The following is a 13,846-nucleotide window of genomic DNA, read 5'->3' on the forward strand; positions in this document are numbered from 1 at the left end:
CAGCAGGGGCAGGGGGAGGAATACCTGTGTTGGTGGGATGGAGGTGTGCACGCTGCCGGTGGGTGTGCAAACCTGTGGATCCTTCTCTCACTCTCCTCTCTCTTACTCTGTCCTGGCCCTCCTTGATGCCTGCGTGCGGCAGAGTGGAGCAGCTCTATCCCTCTTCCCTCCCTGCACCGCCACTACGGCATGACCACGCAGTCTGCTGATGGCGAGAGCAAACACCTCTGCACTCCTTCCCCTTTGCCTCACCTCCAGTGAATTTTCAACCAGGAATAAAAGGTGTGGTTTCAACGGCCTTGTTTTCCAGACCCAGCCCAGGGCAAATGGTGCCACTGGGTGAATGCCCCATGCCAGGGCAGGGCTGGGAAGGTGCTCCCTGGCACTGGTCCCTGTAGCAGCCCCTGAGCCATGCCCATACTCCTCACCAGCCCCCAGTACAGATGTGATCTTCCAGCAGGCAGAGCAATGCCTCATGGGTGCTGGGCGGCCTCCCAAAGCAGCGGGCGTTGCTTCCTCAAGGATCCTGGCTGGATTTGTTAGCCACAACACAAACAGCCAGGGCTGTGCCAGGAAAATGCACCAAACCCTCCCCCGGGAAGGATTTAGCCAGGGGGTTTCCTTGGGCTGCTGCTGAAGGAAAGCTTGCAGAAAAGAGCAGATGGCAGCAGAGGCTTTGGCCAGACCATACTCGGGAAGACTGGGGGAGTGATGCCTGGATGAAATTAGAGATTTTTCCATGTAGCTGGGACTTGGAGAGGTTTGAGAGGTGGGCCAGGGTTACCCCGCTCTTCTGTCCCATGGATGGAAATCCCAGCTGCCTCTGGCCCTGTGCAGGCAGCCCTGCGCTCCCCCAGCAGCAGGGCTCGCCCCATCCCACCGAACCCTGGGGAGCTGGCCCCAGGGCTCCAGTGTTTGCTATTGCTCGTGCAGTGTAATACTAACCGTGGGATAGTAATTCACACCCTGGCTCTTGAGGCTGGGAGCTGACCTGAGAAGTGACTGCTGTGGGCAGCCAGCTCCCTTAACCAGGCTGGAAATGCTTTAACAGTTTCTGCTAGAAAGGGCTGTGTGATTGCCCATACCCCGTGGGCATGGTGGGATGGACCGTGGGGCGGACCCTGCACTGCATCCAGGAAGGCAGCGAGCACAGATTTTGGCACAACAGCAAGTGTGCTTTCACAGGCTCAAACCATTCAGGGCTTTACAGCACCAGTGGCAGGCTGGTGGTGGCTGTGCTGGGCTCCCCTGTCAGCATCCCCCAGTGGTGGCCCTTTCCAGGGCCCTTCCCCAAGCCCCCCTCTCTCACACTGCCTTTCCTGCTGCCATGCTCTTCCCAATTACTCCCAGCCTAATTTGCCCTGACAGCCTCCTTCATGCTGTTATTTTCCCGGATGGCCAGTAATGGGATTAGGGGTGTGCAAATCCGGAAGTAATGGAAGGTGAACGGGGGAAGCGGCACATTGGCCCCCACTGTGGGGTACCCCGTGCTGCTTCCCACAAGCATCTCGTGGGCCTTTTGATGGAATCACTCATCTGGCAGCTCCCCCTCAGCCTCTACTGGTCTATTTTTATGCCGCACTGTAATTTTCTTGTCAAATAAGAGTCTCACGTTGAGCTGGGTAGGGCACATTTCACAACAAATTGTCTCAGCTGAGCAGGCCCTTCACTTGCACAAGTGCAGGCTGAAGGCCTCTGGGTCATGCCTTCACTGGTGAACCGTCTCCCTGCTGTGCAGGCATGCTGGGGGGATGTGATGTGAGAAGGGTGGGAGCCCCTGCCCCACTCCATTGAGGGAGGACAGGAGCAGAGCCAGGGGCTGCCATCCTGGCAGATGGGCTGGTTTGTTACGTGGAAATAGCTGCTTTTTCTTGCTGTGTTAGCAAAACAAACCCAAATCGGCTTATGTTACTCACCCTGCCTGCTGAAATGCCTGTGACTTTTCCAGTCATTACCCTGGTAATCGCCAGGGCCAAGTTGCTCAAGGGGGATATTTGGGCAGGCAGCCTGTGCCCACAGCTCTAGTGTGCCTGGGAGCTCTCACCCTGCAACCCTGACCCAAGAACTCGGGAAACTCCTGGGGAGTCCTCGAGGGCTGGGGGGACCTTGCACAAAACATGCTGAGGATGGACCTGGGGAGCTGGTGCTGGCTCTTGCCAAGGGACCAGGGAGGAGATCCTTGCCATAACAACAGCATCCAAACAAACAAATGGGACAGCCCAGGTTTGTCCTCGGGCCATTGCTAAGCCATCGCGGAACACTGGCGCCTGATCCTCTGGGATGGAGCCTCACCCACAGATTCCTATCAGGGCACAGACAGCTGAAGCATGCTCTGCTCTAATGGTTAAATTAGCTGGAACAAGGTCTTCAGATAAGATAAAGCTGTGGTTTGCTGAGGAGGCTGTTCTCCGTTGGTGTTGGCTGCGTTGTTTCCCTTGCAGGCTGTGAACCTTGCTTTGAAGAGATGCTTGTGTTTGGATCTGGCTTTGCTGAAGGCACTGCCTCTGCCTCTCTTCTGCTGCTACCTGGAGCCATCTGCATCCAGCACCAGAGTTGCCCACTGCCTGCCCTTGCCTATGTGCGTTGTGGGCAGCATCCCACTGCAGAGGAATGAGCTTACTGCTGCTCCAAGATGGCTCATGGACAGTTACAGCTCAGTTTTGGCTCCTGGGTGTACCCTGGATGGCAGAAGGGGTGGTGACCCCTAATGTTGGGCTGCCACAGCATTTCCAGCCAGCTCCTCCCAGCACAGGCCAATGGGAGCTTGGTTTATTGCCCTGCCACATGCTGATGTTTTTCACACACCGTCATTTGGAGTGTTTATGGACTCACTCCCTGTAAAACAAGCAAGAATGCACATCCCGTGAGCTCTCAGGGTGCTGCTATGCTCTGGGAGCACCTGCAACCTTTCCTCCCTCCCTGCCTAGGGCCCTCCACCATCTTTGCTGCACTGCCCCATTGCTGTGTACCCATTCTGATTGATGGGATAAGAGCATGGTAACAGCTATGAGCAGGATGCATGAACAGCTCTGGTGAGGCACAGGAACCAGTGCTGCTGTCCTGCAGCAGCCTTCACCCTGGTATCAGCTCACTGTAATCCCCATTGGTTCGCATAATGCACTGACACTTTGGCTCACCCCTTTGTGAAGCAGGCTAGGGGCAGCCCAAGGTGAGGCCATCCAGCAGCACAGCAGGGCTGGCCAGTCTGAACTAGGGGCTGTGTGGGGCGGACATCAGGCACAGAGCCTGGTGTAGGCAAGGCTGGCACAGAGCAGCGTGCAGCTTGGTGGCGCCTGCCTTGTCAGAGCTGCCACCAGCTTTGTGCCCACTCTTGCTGTGTGGACAGTCTCCAGTAAATCCATGGGGAGCAGAGGGGAAGGGTGCCCAGGCTTTGCCTCAGCTGCATCAGCCCAGTGCACAGGAGGAGCTGTGCTGAGTGGTCCGTGGGGACTAGCCACAGGGCAGGGTCAGCTGAAGGAGACCTTTGGGAGGCTGCTTTTCAGCTGCCCGCTTGCACAAAACCTGCCTTAAAAGGGAGCATAGCTGAGGATGACTGTCCTAGCCAGGCAATGCCCTCAAAGCAGCCTGGCACCATGTGGGAGGGGGAGCATGGCCATGGGAGAAGGGAGAGGGCATGCCTTGTCCCCTGTATTTCGTCAGGTGCAGGGAGGGGGTCCTGGCCTGGACAATGGAGCTAGGAGCTCCGGCTCAGTGCAGGGGCTGTGGCTGAAATACAGTGCTTACATGTGTGTGGTGTCTCACACGGGGGGAAGGATGGGGAGCGTGCAGGGTGGAGGAAGCAGCCTTTGCAGGACACCTCTCTCCTCCCATTCTGTGAGACACTGTCTCAGCATGACTCATGCCTTAGCTGGGAGCGGGTTTTCCAGCGATGTCACAGCCCTCACAGGCTGCTGACCACCTTGCTGAGCCCTGCAGTGCCCATTCACGTGTCAGAGGTGCTCCCCAGCCCAGCACCACAGACAGCAGCGGGGAGAACGGGTCGAGGGATCCCGCTGCGAACGGAGGCTGGAGCCAGGCTGGGTTATAAAGCAATCACAGCTGAACTTCTATGGGCATAGCTTGCCACCTCTCCTCCTGCACCCACGGGCGGGCTCCGGTGTCAATAGGGCCCTGTTTGGGCAGGCGAAGGGTGCCCTGCATTTCGGGAGGCAGACACTAGGCGTCCTGGCGCTGGGTTTCACAAGCCCTCATGACCTTCCCAGAACAGCAACGTGCCCTGGGGAGGATTGTTTCATACAAAACAGACCTTTGGATAGGCTTTTCATTTCCTTCACAGCCAAGCATGAAGGAACAGCAAGTCCTCGCTCCTAATAAAATGACAACAGTCAGCGACGTAGATGGGTTGGCTCTCGACAGTGAGTGGAGCCATGTCCCGCACCCACGCCATTCCTCAGGTCCTGCAGCGGGAGTTACAGCCATATGTCTCTCTTCTGCTTCGCCTCGTACCCCAAACTTCCCCATGGGCAGAACACCCCACCTGAGGGTCGACTTTTACACTGTCTTGGGAGAAAACAGACCTGTGCTCCGAGGGGATGAACCCTGGTGGTCAGTACCCCATGTATCCGGAAGTGTGATTGACAAATGCCAATCACACCCCAGCGCCGCTCAGAGTGGGGCTGAGCCACCCATACCGCACAAGCATGGGCAGGGAGCAGGTAGGGAGCCAGGGTGCAGCGAATCGGGGCGCAGACAGGGCACGGCTGGAAAGCGTGGAGTGTGCAGGGGGTATTGAGCGCAGTGGATGTAGGGGTGCAAGGGGTGCAAGGGCTGCAGGATGCAAAGGGCATGCAGGTGAAACGGGTGGAAGGGTTGCAGGAAGCGCAGGTGGAGGGACTGCAGAGGCAAGGGGTGCAGAGGTGCCAGGGGTGCCAGCCCCGCCCCGGGGCACCCGGCAGGGCTGTGCTCCGCGCTCGTGCCTCCAGCTGCGGGCGGGGCCGCACATCTGGGCGGGGCGGGGCGGGGCGGGCGGGCAGTGACCCTGGCGGACTCAGAGCGGAGCATCCCACAGGCGGTGAGAGCGGAGCCCCGAGCCGAGGAGAGCCGAGACCATGCCCAAGTGCCCCCGCTGCCAAAAGGAGGTCTACTTCGGTAAGGGCTTCCCGCTACCTCCCGCCCCCCTCCACCCCTCGGGGTCCGCCGGGCTGCTTAAGCCGGGGTGCACTAACATTGCACCCCTCAGGGCTTCGGGTCCTCAGGCACCCTGGTGCTTACAGGTCCGTCTGCACCCAGCGCTGCAAGTCTGGGTACTCAGATGTCGTAGAACCCATCACCGCAAATTGATAGGGTGCCCCAAAGTTGTGCAGCCCTATGCAGTGGGTCCCTGGGGTGCCCTGGCTGGGTGGCCCTATAATGCACCCAAAGAGATGCTTTGCTGCAGGGAGTGGGCTGTGGTGGGTGGCCCAGCCTGCAGACAGGGTCATGGCACAACATGGGAGCTCAGCCCTGTTTCCTTCCTAGCATTGCCCACAGCCCCCTACCCGTTTGGAGCCCAAAAGCCCATCTGGTGCAGCCCACTGCTCTGAACGCCTGGGCAAGCAAGCAAGCACCTTCCCAAAGGCATGTTCCTGGGTCAGTGGGTTGCCCACATGTTGTCCTATGTGGTTTAGCAGAGTGAGGTGACTGCTCTGGGGCATTATTTTTAAACCACCATTACAGGCTAGTCATGAGTCTTACTGGGCTCACTGCAAACGAGACATAAGGGACCCAAGTACCGTCACTTTTGCTTGCTCTGCCATATTTCTGCTCTATTTACGTGTGTGCTCTGCCAAAGAATCTGGAGGCTCAAGCACAGGGCTGCCTTCCCTGTCAAAGAGCTGTGTCTGTTAGTGATGCTCACCCTTGAGAGGTGTGCTGGGGCTGTCATGGGCGCTGGAGGGTGGCTGGGGATGTGGCTCCTGTGGTTGGGGAACACCACTTTGCCTGAACTTGAGCTTGCTGCTTGCAGCCAGGCTTTGAGGTGGGGCTTTGGCACAACACAGTTCATGGCTCCCTCCTGCAAATGAGGGTCTTGGGACACCTCATTTACCCATGTGGCTTGGTATCAGGAGCTACCAAGGTGCTGGTGTCAGTGTCTGCCTTTCCCTGTGGATGGGCTTTGATCCCAGTCAGGGCAAGCTGGGTTTGCCATGCCTGCAGGTGCGGCTGTGGAGGTGCAGGTCTGGGGCTGTTTGACCAAGGAGGAGTTTGGCTCCGTGCTTATCAGGCTGCTCTTACGAAACCTCTCTGTTGGTGCAGAGGCTAAGGAGGGTTCAAAAGCTGCAGGAGGACCAAGCTCACTGCCTGATTTCTGTGCCTGCAGATAAGGACACGGGCAGAGGAGGCAGAGCAATCCCTGCTCCCGGGCACACTGGTGCTCTCAGAGCCTCGCGGTCCTGCTTGGCTGTGCCTTGGGCTGCTTTCAGCCAAATCATGTCTATAGAGAGCAGGGGTGAGGAGGAGACGATGCTGAGGACTGGGGATGGGGTTTGCAGGACCACCACAAGCTTTCCAGGGAAGCCTTGCCTGCATGGCTGAGGGCTGGAAGGGTCCCGTTGCAGTGAGCCTTGGCAGAGCTGCTGTCCAATGTTGGTACAAATACTTGTGTGAAAGGTGAGGAGGCTGAGCTCCTTCCAGTAACCCAGTGATGGGAGGGCTCTGCTGTGAGCCAGGCTCAGGGGGGCTACGTAGTAGGAAGACACTCTGGCCCCCGCAGGGCTGCGGGCACAGGAGGCTCTTTGTGGTGCTTGGGGATGGCAGCAGGGCTGCCTCATGACATTTGGGCACTGCCCGCGCTCCCACCTCTGCAGCTGCCAGCTTGCTTCTTGCATAAGCTGTTGTGGGCATATTTGGACTCCAAAGAAGAGATGCTTTAGGCTGCTGAGGCCTCTCCCCCGGGGCATGTTGTGCCAGCAGTGACCCTGTCCCATTGCTTGACATGCTTTTGGAGGCATGAGGAGAGTGCTCAGACGGGGCTCTGGTGGGGTTCCTGTGGAAAGCTCTGCCTTATCACTTAATAAATCTCCAAGAGTGCAGATGCCAATATGAAGAGCACGTGTGCCTGCAGAAAATACCTTCCTCCCCCACTGTGCTGCAATTAAAAACCAGTCCGTGTTTCTCCCTCTCTCTATAAATGTGTCCTGGCTGCAGCAAACAGCATGTTGTACCCCCCGCTGCTGCCTGAACCCCATCTAAGCTCCAGCCCCGCTCTGGTTTGCCATGGTGCATGGAGAATCAGAGCTGGGGCCAGAGATCTGGTGGCTGGAGGGAACTGGTTTGTGTTGGCAGGGTGCAGTGATGGCTTTGCCATCCTGATCCTTGCCAGCATCTCCCCTTCACCCCTGCCAACTCCAGTGATCACTTGGGCTCCAGACAACTAGGGAGAAATTCACCCCCTTGCAGGCTGATATTGGAAGTGGGGACATCCTCAAATCCTTGGAAGATGGATACAACTCAGTCTGTCTGAATGGATGTGGCAATGTTCACTCTGGGCATGGCACTGCTGTTGCAGATCCTGGTGCCTGGATGTACACAGCAGTGTGTGTGCACAGCAAGCACTTGGGTTTGAAACATGGTGCCCTCTATCCTGGACAAATAGACTTGAGAAAATGCCCCAAAATATACACCTTCGGGCTGATGACAGGGAGGCCAGCTTGCCCAAACCAACTTGTTCAGTGCCTTGGCTAACCCATCTCCTTTCCGTGGCAGCCGAGAAGGTGACTTCTCTGGGGAAGGACTGGCACAGACCCTGCTTGAGATGCGAGAAATGTAACAAGACCCTGACATCTGGAGGCCATGCAGAGGTGAGGTTTGCTGCCCAGGAGGTCTCTGTCCCCTGCAGGTAGGGATGGGCAGAGGTAGAGACAAAGGGCGGTCAGGGCTGATGTTCTTTCTTTCTCCCTGCAGCATGACGGCAAGCCATACTGCAACCACCCCTGCTATGCCGCCTTGTTCGGGCCCAAAGGTAGGGTTGTTGTGGCTGGGGCTGTGAGGGAAAGGGGACTTGAGAGTCCTGTTGCTGCCCAGCGGTGATGCTGACTTGGCTCTGTCTCTCTTCCAGGGTTTGGCCGGGGAGGAGCCGAGAGCCACACATTCAAGTAAACCTCAGGTTGGTGCCTGCCCTTGGAGCTCCCCTCTGGCTCTAGCTCCATGGGCTGGCTGGGGCTGTCCTCCCCCAGGCGAGTGAGCAAGGCACATGTACCACGGTGTCTCTCTGGGCTGGCCGTGATGCCTGTGCTTCGGAGCAACCTGCTGGGTGCCAGCTCCTCCTCCCCACCAGCCCCAAACGATTGTCACCACCTGCTTAGCTCCAGCAGTGGATGCCAAAGGCTTTTGCTTTGTGGCCTGCCGGCAGAGACAGCCTGTCCTGGAGCACTGCTGTCCATGGGATGCCTCTGCTCCCTGCCCAGCCTGTCTTCATCTGCCCCTCTCTTCCATCCCTCTCCAGGTCTGACAGCCAAGGTTCCCAGCACAGCCTGAAGACAGCATAAACACACTGCGACAGACATGCATTTTTGATTTTAATTCACTCTGTACTAGACTAGCCCATTAAAAGCAATAAGTAACCAAGGCTAGGGCTGGTGTGGAGAGGGGCTCCGCTCCAGATGGAGCTCTGCTGGGATGGGGCGTTGGATGCCCTGCTGGACAGGAAATTTAGCCTGTATTGCTGAAGGCCACCTGGAGAGGAGACTGCACCCTTTCAGCCAAAACCCAGCCCTGCTTCTGGCACCCAGCTCTCATGGATGGGCCCACAGTTGTGTTCTTATTCTTTAATAAACCAAAAGATGCTTCCCCCATGTTGCAGCTGTGCTCTTTGTAACAGGGGTACTGTGGGACTTGCTTGCAAAACGCTTGCTGCTTGCTTGAAGACACCGTGTGATGGCTCCATGTGCTTTTGCTCCTGGTGTGTGCAGGGTCCTGCCCTTGGCTGTCCACCCCAGGTGCTGCCTGAGCCCTGAGGGGTGAGAACAGCACCCGGGTGCTGAGTGCGCTCCAAGGGAAAGGGATGATGGGTGTTGTGCCAGTGCTTGTCTGGGGTTGGGGTGTCCCTGAGCTCAGAGGGAAGGTCCTGCCCCACTCATAGCCTCACTGGGTCGGTGTCATGACATTTGCAGAAGTCTAGAGCACGGTGGTTCCTGCCGTGAGCCACCTCTTGTCACCTGCGGCTGTCACGGGGTTAATGCAGAGGCACGTAGTGCTGCTGGACAAGGGTCTGAGACCAGTGACCTGAGGTCTCTGAGGCACCCAGCAGCCTCCTGGCCATGTCCCAGCCCCTGGCAGTGCCTGCTGGAAAGCCATGCCCATGGGCAGCCCCCAGCTCTTTGCTTCTGGATCTGAGTTGGCACTTTGCAGCCCTCAGCTGAGGCAGCGAGGTGTCTTCCTAGGAGGTGGTTGATTGGAACATCAGGAAAACCTAGTATTTGCTGCTTCTGCTCTGAGCAGCCATATGAAAAGGCCAAGTTACTGGCATGGCAGAGCCAGCCTCCCTCAGTTGGGAAAGCAAAAGATGCAGTATTACAAAGTGAGGTCTGGCTCACGAGTGCTCTTCTCTTTCCCGTTTCAACCTCTGTGTGCTGCTTCAAGAGCAGCACTGACAGATGTAAAGCATGTTGACTTGAGGGATGTTTCTAAAATGGTTTCATAACCATGTCTTTTGTTAACCTGAACCACCCCATTTACATATTCAGACATACTTCACAACACAGTTTTTGTCTACAGTTTGTGCATACATTTCCTTAGGGACTTCTGTGTATCTTACTGTCACACCAGCCTTCCTGGGACTTGGCCAGAACCCTCAGGGGTCAGAGATACATCCAGAATCCAGTGTCAAAATCTTTGTTGTCAAAAGCAGCCCAATCTGATGAGTATCTTAAAACATCCCGTGTGCTTGATGCCAAGAGTCTTTGCATTCACTAAGCACACTCCAGTGGGATAAACTCAAACAGCTGGCACTGCTTTGCCTCCCACCCAGTTAGCATAACAAATGCAGGCGTCTGTGTCAAAGGCAAATCCTGGCTATTGTTGTTTGGTCACCACCGCTGCTCCCAGCCAGCCAGAGCACATAGGGCTCCCTGCCCTCCCACTCCCACCACTGCTACCCTTGCCACCAGCCTCCTGGGAATGCCAGCGCCCACAGCTCCTGGCCAGCAAGACACAGTCCTGCTCTGCAGAGCCGCTGGCATGTAGCCCGCCCCTGGGGCTCTGGGACATGGCTTTCCTCTGTGAACTGGGCTTCAAAGCAAACTAGTGATATAATCCCAGCAGCCCTGAGCTACTGAGATAGCTTTTTACCCTCAGGATTAAAAATGATGGCAAGCACAAGCCTCGTCATCCTCTGGATTTGCGTGTGTCCAGCTGGAAAAGTGACCCATGAGTTGGGCTTCTGTTCTTTCCCAACAAGGTCCAGCACCAAAACTTTTCAGGAGCAGCTAATTCCAGATGCAAGGGTCCAAGCCAGTAGGGATGAGCAGCTACCAGTGAGAGGTATGGAAAAGCAGGTGCTGCACAGGGAGAGGCTGGGGCAACCCAGCTCTCAGCTAAAGGCCCTTTCTGTGGGCAGAGGCCGGGGCAGGAGGCAGTGTGTTGCTGTTTGCAGTATACTGCCTGGGGCTGCTGAGTGCTTTGGTCCCTGCCACCGATTTGCACTGTAGGTGTGGTGGCTGGGGACGGCTCACTCTGCTCTGGGTGCACAGAGGGCTGTGGGGACTGAGCTGTGCCTGCAAAGGCACTAAACCTGGTCCTGGAGCTGTCCCACTCTGTGCTCCACATGGAGGAGGTTAAAAACTGGGGTCTTCCAAGCAAGATCTGGGGACAAGCCCTTGGGTATCGATTCCCAAAAAGCTCCTGAGCATCCTGTTTCTTTGTCGGCCCTGCTGTAGGCACTCCCACTGAGATGGTGTTTAGCCCCAGGACTTGCTGTAAGGATACTCCCCTCTGAGCTCTGTGCTTGTACAAGTCACACTCTCTGCCTTCTTCAGCCTTGATGCTGTGAGGTTGGGCAGTTCAGGCACAGGTTACATCCACAAGGAGCCTTGGTCAAAGAAAATACATGATAAATTGATTTTGTAAAACTTGCTTCAGCCTTTGGAGAGGAAGCAGGAACAGCTGTATCACATTTGGATAGGAAATCCGCGCCCAAGCTCTGCACTCCCCTCCGATGCGCACTGAGGCTCAGCAGCGGCCGGGGAGGTGAGCTGCCAGCAGACACAATCTTTTATCCATTGGACAGTAAATCTCCATGGCCTGGGGTGTGAGCTGTGCAGACAGGCAGCAGCGTGGCTTCCAGAACAGCTCATCTGAGGTGCTTTCGGCTCCCAGCCCTGGTGGGAGCTGCGGATGGACAGGAATGGTCCCTTCCCTTCCAGTATGGCAGGAGCCTCCTTGGTAGTGCTGCTCCTGTAACAAGGGAGCCAGTGAGAGCAGGATGCTCACGGAAAACACCATCTTCCTGAGCAGGCACAGGATGCTGGCTCGGTGGTGTGCCCTACCAGCTGTTTCCACCTCTCGAGGCAGACAGCAGACCCTTGGCAGGTGGCTGGCAGCCCCCATGTCCCACCTGGTCACCAGACAGCAGCCATGGGGTTATTACTCCTATCACAGGTAGGGTCAGGGCACTGCCCCAGCCCCGAGGTGCTCCTCTGGGACAGCAAAAGGTGGTGGTGGTGTGGTGATACCCATATTTGTTAACCTGAAACCCAACCATTGCTGACCCCAGAGGAAGAAGCTGTGCTTTCTCTGCCCTTATCTCGGAAGCTTGGGCTGAGATCGGTGAAGTTTGTGGATTGTTGAGCTATGGTTGCTATAAACACTTCATCACTGTGACAAAAAAAACAAACATCACCACCAATTCTCTGGCAGCTGGGTGTGGGTGAGCCCAAATGCTCTGAGGTGGGGAAGCAGAAGAGGGTTTGGCAAAGGACAGGAAATAGCATGGGTTCAGAAACTGAACGGCTGCTGCTCTCCACCCTGGTTCTGCGGCTTTCTGTACAGAAGAGAAAAGGGGAGGAGGGGAGAAAGAGGTCTGGGGAAGTCTTTCAGCTGATCTATAAGAGGTGTGGATCTTACTTTAGCCCGCAGTGCTGAATAGTGCAGGCAGGAGGGGCTGGTGTGGGTTGCCTGGCCTTGAGTCTTTCTCCCAGCACAGATTGGACAGACCTTAATCCAAAGCAGGGGACAGATGCATGCCTAAGCCTGCAGCTGGCAAGGGGAGAGAGGCGGCTTAGGCTGGAAGCCTCACAGCAGGGTGCTGCCCTCAGCATCGTTCCCTAGGGCTGTCCTTAGCGAAAGCAGCAGCCACAGCTTGGGGACATGGCTGTGTCTTGCCAGCATGGCGACAGCAGCAAGCTGCAGCGTACATCTGGGCTAACATGTGCTGGGTTTGGTTCAACACTGCCTCGCTGAGATGCCAGTGGTGCCACCCCGCCAGCACTGATGGGGACACTGATATGTCACCTTTGGCGTTTCCCTTGCGGTGGTTCTGTGTCTTATCTGGGCAGCCTCCAGTGCCTCGTGGACACAGGAGCCCCTGCACACAGGTGAGGCCAGGCACCTGCCATGGGTTGGTGACAAGTTTGTTTTCCTGCCGATGTGTTTCTGCAAATAAAGCTGTGCCCCTTCCAGGGACAGGCAGGACCGGGGAGCATGTCATGGGGGCTGTGGCTGCAGCAGGTTCCTGCTCTTTGTTGTGTGGGGCTCCTGGGGACAAAGCTGGTCTGTAACTGGGTGATATCCAGCTCACTACTGCTTTGGATATTTCTAAGGCTGGTTTGTGTTAAGCTCAAAGAGCTCTGGTATCTTTTAGGTCAAGAAAGTGTCTGCCCATCACCTAACACCTCACAAATCTGCCTGCTTATCCAGGCAATGGCAAGAGGGTCCATGCAGCTGATGCTGGGCAGCAGGAATTCTGCAAGCTTGCACAGCAACGTGGGGCTTCCTGGCCCAGCTTTGCAAAGCAGTTTGTTGGGGAAACTCCATCTCACCAGCAGAAACAGCTTTGCAGAGGTGGCAAAGAGGGAGTCAAACCTTGTTCCTCATGGGGAACAACAACCCCAACAAATACTGAAGCAACTGAAGACACTGAAGTCAGAGGGGCTCTGGGTAAGGGAGATGGCAAGGGCATAACAAGAAGTGGACAAGACCATGGTACTGGAGTCTGAGGCCTAGTCAGGGAGCAAGGGGAGGAGGGGACAGGTGGTACCACCATCACCCCAACCCCGGTGCTGAAGATCCAGTGAGGAGCTGACTGCAAAGAGCCCTGGGTGGCTTTCCCCAGCAAGGAGCCCAAGAAGAAAAGTTGGCATCAGGCACTAGAGCTGCTTTTTACTTTGACAACTCTTGTATTATTTTCAAGGAAAGAGAGAGAGGGAAGGATGTAGGAAAGAGCTTCCCACCAAAGCCACTTTCTTTGGTGAGTTTTGTGTTGAAGGCCCAGGGGAGAAAATGACAGAGGGAGTTACCCTTGACGCAGAGAACTGTCAACTTAGCTATTTAAGTACAAAGGGTGAAACTCCTGAGAACAGAGAACTGCAAGACCTCAGATTTTGTTTTCCTAATCCTTCTCAGTTCACTTATCATACTGAAAGTGCAGACCCTGTATCAGAGGGCCTGAAGCACCAATGCCTGTCTTAAGTACCCAACTGCTGGGAGATGACCTTGAATTTTGGTGCTACAGCCCACTCACATGCCTATTGCAGACTAATTCACTGTGTCCAGGAAAACCTGGACTAGAGCACTTTTGCAGCTGCTGTGTAGCTGTTGCAGTCACGGATCCAGTGATGTGTAACTGTTACATGATGCAACTCGGTGTGCTGAAAGTATGCTGGCCAAGCCAGCAATACCAGTGCCCCTTGCA

At 56.1% G+C, this 13,846-nt stretch overlaps 1 protein-coding gene across 1 annotated transcript; it reads left to right on the forward strand.

Moving 5' to 3' along the window:
• Positions 1-5,015: 5,015 nt before the first annotated feature.
• On the forward strand, positions 5,016-8,790 carry CRIP1 (cysteine rich protein 1). Its single transcript, XM_057402402.1, has 5 exons — positions 5,016-5,109; positions 7,705-7,799; positions 7,903-7,960; positions 8,057-8,104; positions 8,444-8,790. The coding sequence occupies exons 1-4, from the start codon at positions 5,070-5,072 to the stop codon at positions 8,095-8,097; spliced, it is 234 nt and encodes a 77-aa protein (XP_057258385.1). The 5' UTR covers positions 5,016-5,069; the 3' UTR covers positions 8,098-8,104; positions 8,444-8,790.
• Positions 8,791-13,846: the final 5,056 nt, after the last annotated feature.

The sequence above is a fragment of the Pezoporus wallicus genome, unplaced genomic scaffold (genome assembly GCF_028554395.1).
Source record: "Pezoporus wallicus isolate ANWC-B61680 ecotype Strahan unplaced genomic scaffold, APGP_CSIRO_Pwel_v1 contig_6665, whole genome shotgun sequence".
In the NCBI taxonomy this organism is placed as follows: Eukaryota; Metazoa; Chordata; class Aves; order Psittaciformes; family Psittacidae; genus Pezoporus; species Pezoporus wallicus.

Excerpts from the sequence above, each read along its gene's own strand:
- CRIP1 (XM_057402402.1), top strand. The coding sequence starts at position 5,070 with ATGCCCAAGTGCCCCCGCTGCCAAAAGGAGGTCTACTTCG. Across the intron at positions 5,110-7,704 it reads CCAAAAGGAGGTCTACTTCG|CCGAGAAGGTGACTTCTCTG; the intron begins GTAAGGGCTTCC and ends TTTCCGTGGCAG. Across the intron at positions 7,800-7,902 it reads CATCTGGAGGCCATGCAGAG|CATGACGGCAAGCCATACTG; the intron begins GTGAGGTTTGCT and ends TTCTCCCTGCAG.